The sequence below is a fragment of the Melanostigma gelatinosum genome (assembly GCF_949748355.1).
Source record: "Melanostigma gelatinosum genome assembly, chromosome: 17".
In the NCBI taxonomy this organism is placed as follows: Eukaryota; Metazoa; Chordata; class Actinopteri; order Perciformes; family Zoarcidae; genus Melanostigma; species Melanostigma gelatinosum.
The window spans coordinates 6,610,219-6,617,589 of NC_136650.1; the positions used below are offsets into that span (position 1 = coordinate 6,610,219).

The 7,371-nt window shown below is 41.0% G+C and overlaps 1 protein-coding gene across 1 annotated transcript; it reads left to right on the forward strand.

The window, feature by feature from the left end:
• Positions 1 to 449: 449 nt before the first annotated feature.
• On the forward strand, positions 450 to 7,107 carry LOC306791124 (uncharacterized protein; the record flags this gene model as incomplete). Its single annotated transcript, XM_079287750.1, has 4 exons — positions 450 to 642; positions 2,331 to 3,313; positions 5,855 to 6,059; positions 6,749 to 7,107. The coding sequence occupies 4 exons, from the start codon at positions 450 to 452 to the stop codon at positions 7,105 to 7,107; spliced, it is 1,740 nt and encodes a 579-aa protein (XP_079143876.1).
• Between the last annotated feature and the right edge of the window lie 264 nt (positions 7,108 to 7,371).

A 7,371-nucleotide genomic window follows, 5' to 3' on the forward strand; every position in this document is an offset into this window, starting at 1 on the left:
GCCCTACCCACAACTGTTACATATGGAAAAGATGGAAGGTAATTGAAGATTAAAATAATAATTTACGATTTTGTATTTTTTTAAGTGCTTTTATTTTGAAGGTAACATACAACGTGTCAGCGAACCCGGATGTTCTTCTGAGAACAACATGGCGCCTAACGTTGTTAGAAACAGCAGCGTCTCTTTGTTGTGTTGATAAAGTCTGAGCTAGCTCCATCAGTACTGATCCATCAGAGTCTCTGTGTGTCTGGATAAACATGTCTGAATGGACTTTTAGCTGTTCACCTTTTTTTCTGGATATTTTTCCTCTGACTCATCTCCCGGTAGCCTACAAAGCTATTGAAGTTAGCTTAGCATGCTAGCTGGAAACACACCGACGGGGACGGAAGCGATCAACACAGCGCTAGTCAGAGTTTGCGTAGAGAACAAGTTTGTGTGTTTGTGTGAAAATGTCTAAAGTCCAAATGCTGAGATGTTTAGTCAACCAGCGACTACCTGCGGCTGCTGAAGAGATATTTGGTGTGTTTGAAAGAACAATAGCAGAGTACGAGGAGGAACTTTCTCGTTCAAAAGAGGAGAACGAGCAACAAAGGAAACTACTGGATGGTGATTTCATCCCTCAGCTCCGGTTACACAGAGCAGGTTGGTTCATTAAACACTCAGCATCTTTAACACACAAAGTAGATGAGATGAGAACGTGCAGCGTGTTGAAATCTAAAATATGTTCATGTCACATAAGAGAGTTAACGGAATTGTTTCCTGGTCCGGACAGTTTTTAGCGAACATTCCAATAAAATCCACATATATTCGGACCAACTTCTATCCTCGTTGTAAACACTGGGTCCTGTTTGTTTTTTGGGGATATTAACTTGTTTCAGAGTTGACAAAATTACCATCAATGCTGTCAACACATCCGGGACCGTAGTTCTGTCCTTCACAATAAGATATTACGCTTCAACAACTCCAAATTATGCAATCGAAGCTCCTTCATTTCCAATTGAGTGTATACCACCACCTGCTGGATGTTTTGTTAAACTCTTCTCATGTCAATCACTTGCAAAACACCAGCTGATGCATGAATTTAACAATTATGTAGAAGTATATTTAATATAACAATTACGATCATAACACATTGGAGAGTAAGACTTAGATTAAAACTTAAAACACAAATATTCATTATTGAAAAGCTACATTGTTGAAGCAAATGAAAGATGACGTAGGATTGAAAAGATGATGCAAACATTTATTTATATATAAACGGGACAAAAAAAAAATTAAAAATGAAATTAAAAATCAGGACACAAACAACATTTAATATAATCATCCTCATCATTTCCTTGTCTCAGCCCACACACATGGTGTGATACCATGAGTGGCAGCTGTCGCACTGGACCCACGACACCAATCCCTCCGAGCTGTCAGGAGGGTCAGGTTTCCTGAACCGGCTGAACTCCCAAACTGTCTTCTCGATCTCTTCAGGAGTGTGACCTATAAACAGATTATTTGAACTTTTAACTGAAGAAAACTATCCGATTTTCATGGGTTGGCATACAAAGAAAGTTAACATGAAGTACACTACCGGTGGATGTCGTGGGTCCAGCAGACGAGGAGATGGATGATGAAGGTCTGGTCTCTGCAGGTTGGGAGGCTGTATGAATATCAGAAAAAGCATGACCATGTTTTGTTTACTCTTCATCATAACTAATGTCAACATCATGTTATAATATCATATAATATAATATAAAGTATACAGTGGGAGGCGGGGAGGAGTTTGGGACCCATGGAGGCCACATCCCACTGCTGATGTTGAAGGCTCTAAAATAATCATATTTTATTATATTTCGAATAATAAGAACCACTGCTGGCTTTCAACAAATGTACAGACAGTCACTATCACTCTCAAACACACACGCACACACACCAACATTATTTGAATTATTTACTAGATCATTGTGCATGAATATACTTTATGTAGCCTGGCTTATAAAGCTTATAAAGCTATAGAGCTACAAACAAACAGCTGCCTACCTTTAACCAGCGCTACGATTCTGTTAGTTTTTTCTGGCTGCTTTCAAATGGGTAGGTTGGGCAGGATTCAACTGCCCTGACAGGCGGGGGTGAACCTCACCCATCAGTTGTTCCACCTTGGCCTTGTCTCACAGCCAGGTAAAACACATGTCAGTTTTTAGTTTAAATGAAGTCTGAATATGTTCTACGAAATGTGCAACATGTCTCCCCACATTACAGTAAAGTAGTGAAATCAATGGATTAGTTGTTAACATGAAATTACAGTTTTCTAAGGTGTGTATGTAATTCATTATTTTCCACAGACGTCCAGCAGCTGTTGGTGGTTAAAGAAGAGCAGCAGGAGTGGAGTTCCAGTCTGGACCAGGAGGACCCAGAGCCCCCACATATTAAAGAGGACCAGGAGGACCCAGAGCCCCCACACATTAAAGAGGACCTGGAGGAACTCTGGACCAGTCAGGAGGGAGAGCAGCTTCAAGGTCTGGAGGAGGCTGATATCAAGTTCTCGTTCACTCCTGTGAAGAGTGAAGATGATGAAGAGGAAGCTCAGTCCTCACAGCTTCATCAAAGACAAACTGAACAGATGGAAACAGAAACCGATGGAGAGGACTGTGGAGGACCAGAACCAGACAGGAACTCAGATCCAGATAGACATCCAGAACCAGATACTAATGAGAAGACTGCAGACTCTTCTGACACTGATGACAGTTGTGATTGGAAGGAGACCAGAGAACCTCAGTCGGCTTTAAACTCTGTGAATAATGATGAAGTTCCTGTCAGTGATTCAAGATGTAGTGCTGGTGAGAAACTATTTCGCTGCTCTGAGTGTGAGAAAACATTTGGCAAGAGTCAAAATCTGAAGAAACACATGATGATTCACACAGGAAAGAAACCGTTCAGCTGCTCAGAATGTAGTAAAAGTTACACTGAAAATAGAAGTCTGAAGAAACACATGATGATTCACACAGGAAAGAAACCTTTCAGCTGCTCAGAATGTAGTAAAAGTTACACTGAAAATAGAAGTCTGAAGAAACACATGATGATTCACACAGGAAAGAAACCTTTCAGCTGCTCAGTCTGTCAGAAATCTTTTGGACGGAGACAAACTATAAAGAGACACATGGTAACTCACACAGGAGAGAAACCTTGCAGCTCCTCAGAATGTAATAAATCTTTTTCACGTAGTGGACATTTACAGAGACACATGAGGTGTCACACAGGGGAAAAACTTTTCAGCTGCTCCCTCTGTGAGAAGTCTTTTGGACGGAGGGAAACTTTACAGAGACACGTGAGACTCCACACAGGAGATAAACCTTACAGCTGCTCAGAATGTGATAGAGGTTTCACTGACAGTCGAGGTCTGAAGACACACATGAGATGTCACACAGGAGAGAAACCTTTCAGCTGCTCAGAATGTGACAATAGATTTCAGCGCAAGTCAGCTCTGAAGTTACACATGAAAGCTCATACAAGAGACAACCGGCTGTAGTGGTTCTGTTTGTATCGAAAAGGTAAATCTGACACACCACATGGCACATAACTCAGGGGAAGAACTATGGTGCTTTATTCAAAAGCATGTTTTAATTTGAGAGCATTACTTATTGATTCCACATTCAGATTTAGAATTGTTTGCCTCAAAACCCTGTCCTCACACACAATCAGCCCCCGCTTATGATTAGTGACACGATAAACCTTGATCGCTCTGAGAGATCCACGCTTTGTTTAAGGTGACGCCTCCTCACGTTGGCAGGGAGCTGAGTACTGTCTTTAGTTTGATCCAGTAGACTAATTGAGTTTTTATTTTCCAGAGTGGTCCGGGGCACGCTCACCTGGAAGAACATGTTGTTCATTGTTTCATCAATCTGGTGTGTTTTGAGACCAAAACAAGAGGCTAGTTCTATGAAGAACTTTGTGCTCTTGTAAACTATTTTATGATCTTCTTTTAGCGGTGGTAGAATGTAACTAAGTACATTAACTTAAGTATTGTACTTGATATTTCTGAGGTACTTGTACTTTAATTGAGTACCTGCAGCATTAAAGTGACAAACACATTATAGCACAGTGTTCATTTAATGATCATTTTAAAGTGATAATTTCATTACTTGATTAATGTATAAGCTTATACACTCTGGAGATCAGAATTGTCTAAGATATGTAAATGAAGCAACCTTGGACTGTTGTGAAAAATGTTCACCATTTAAAGAAATATCTGGGCTGATGTTTCACTCAGGGGTGCTGGACAAGAAGAACAAGGATCATGTAAATATTGTAAGAGTACATTGATCTTGAGGTAAAATTAGCTTTTGACATTTATGTCTTATTTTATTGTCTTTTTCAGTAATCCATTTTTGTAACCTTTAATCTACTTTTCATTGTAAGAAACAAATAAAACTGGTTTGTATTTTGTACACTCTAGTGACCGTTGCTTCCCAATAAAAAAAGTCACTACAGTTGCTGAAATGTTTGTTCTGACGCGTGCCATAAATAACGAAGTCCAGTTTCCAATATAGGCATTTTATTTCTCACATAATCAGAGTTCCACTACTTTATATTCAGTTATTCATTTTCTCCATAAACCAATAAATCATAACATTTACATTCGTTAAATGTGCACGGTCAAAAACTTTGCTTCTGCCTATTAGCAACAACCTGTGTCCAATGACCCCACTGATTATATTACCTGTGCTTTGATTTACACCGGCACAACGCCCTCATGTGGTGGGAGGTTGTACAAAAACAAAAAACACAAAATGGATCTTACAAACTGTTTAAATAAATGTAAAAAAATGTTTGTGTTATTTAGTTTTTTTACAAGTATTTGAGAACATAGAAATTCACACTGACTATCAGATACTGAAAGAGTATTGCAACTAGAATTTAAAGTGCAGGACATGAAATATGAATAAAACAATAATAACAATAATATTAATGATTATCTGAAGGCAAAAGCTATCCTTCAGAGTTCTAGTATTTTCCACTTTGTTCAGGCGAGCGCTAGAGTGCCCCGCCTGGAGTTTTTGACCTTCGTGCACTAGAACTCACATATCCGCGTATAAGCTGTGTTTAACATTGAATGAATGTATATTTTATTTACAAATCCCCCTTTTCACACCTGCTTGGTGTGAATTCTTTGTTTTGGAACTACTCATTCAATGGCTGTAACTCGATGTTTAGGTCCCTATCCTAAACCTATCGGTCCAAAGAATCGGAGGTTGTTGGCTGATGGAAGCAGGGGACTAGCCGCCTTCCACCATCCCTCCTCTTTCCATCGTTTCATGCAGTTATCCCAATGAATCTTGTCTCTTTTCCATGCTTGCTTCCAGTCTCTGTGACTGCTTTTTTCAGTTTTGCACGCAGTTCTCCTGAATAGCCACCAGATGGAGCCACAGCTCCAGCCATGTCTTGTGTTCTTCGTCTTTTTTTTCAAATCAAGTTTTTTTCAAATTTCTAATTTATTTATTTTTTTTTCAATTCAAAATTTGTGGATGCAGTACTCCCGAATGTCCACCAGATGGAGCCAAAGCTCCAGTCAAATGTTCTTCTTGCAGTTCCTGAACTGCCACCAGAGGGAGCCAAAGCTCCTGTAATGCCCCGCCTGGAGTTTTTGACCTTCGTGCACTAGAACTCACATATCCGCGTATAAGCTGTGTTTAACATTGAATGAATGTATATTTTATTTACACGTATAATCATAACCACACGTATAATCCAATGTGTACCTTTGAAAAGCTCACTAAGCATGCGCAAAGTCTTTAACCCGGAAGTGTAACGAGTAAACAACTGGCCACGACTCTTCAGATAGCGAACTTCTCCCGTTTTGTATCGCCAGTCCGCCGCACAAACCGCCGCTCACATGTCTAAGATCGAGATGTTGAGGTTGCTCATCGCCGCCGCAGAGGAGATCTTCGGCGTGATCGGGAGAACCTTACCCGAGTACGAGGAGATCTCCCGCTCCAAGCTGGAGATCGACCGCCAGCGCTGGCTGCTGGACCTCTCCAGGAAGCCGCAGATATCTCTGCAGGTCAACAGCACAGGTGAGCAACGTTCACCGAGTCTTAGCCGGTTCACCGACAACAGTAACGTCTCTCTGACGTTACCGGTTTACCGACAACATGTGACATAGAAGAGGACACCAAATGTGATTGGCCACAAATGACCGATTGGATTGTTTTATTTCAGTTTGTAGAAACTCCAATTCCCCAAATATGTCACGAGGTGTCTCCTTTAAATAGTGACGCTGCTGTTTGTGACGTAGTGAAACCTCAAAGCGTCATGTGTTAAAGCTGACTCTACTTCTCTCTTCATTTATGTTTATATTCATTTGATTTTAATTTTCAAGAAATAAACCTTTACAACACAATTTATACCTGAAGTACACAAAGTACTGGCATCAAAATATACTAGAAGTACCAAAAGTAAAAGGACTAATTATGCAGAAAGAATAATATTCTATTATTGTTTTATAATGATTAATGTCTTCATCACTTTAATGTTGCAGCTAGTAAAGGTGGGGCTGGTATTTATAGTTTGATTCCACTAGTGAGTAATTCGTTTGTTTTAATAATCACAATCTCCAAAGTAACTGGAAACCTATTTTGTCAAAATAATGCAGTAAAACGTAGAGCAGCAGAAGTAGAAAGACATGAAACAGAAATACTGAAGTCACATCCAGTATCATTGAAACACAACCAGCCTCTAAACGTGACTCTTGTTCTTTGTTCAGCTCTCTGTGAGCAGCAGGACTGGAGCTCCGGCCTCAGCGACATCGAGCCTCCTCCCATCAAAGAGGAGGAGCTGTGGACCAATCATCAGCAGGAGGAGGCGTCTCAGACGTCGGAGCAGGACGACGTCAAGTTCGTGTTCTTCCAGAGCGGCGGCGCGACAAGCGAGCGGGGCGACTGCACTGGGACAGGCAACATTTTTAAACCCATCCCCTGCATCAGAATGCAATCCCCAGCATCAGTACCCTGTGAGAAAGGCAACACAGAACTCACAATGAACGAATCCAAGGCCCCCCGTATCTCTCAGTATTTTCACCGGTACCCTGACAGCACTCCCCACCAGGGACATATGGCCGTCTGACACAAAAGCTGAAAAATCTGACTGCTCCAGACTGCAATCAACTCCAGGTTCCACCTGCTCACTGGGAGAAAAATTACAGAGAGAACTGACACAGGAAGAAATAACAGGAGTTATTTTTCGAACAGTAACAGCCAGTGCGACAGGTTTGACATGCTCACTTCTGAGCCTACTGTTGGCACTGTACTTGACAGGACATTCAGCCTTCCAATGACTCCTGCCCTTACAGTAATGGCATATATCACTCGCCTCAACCTGCTGCTGACT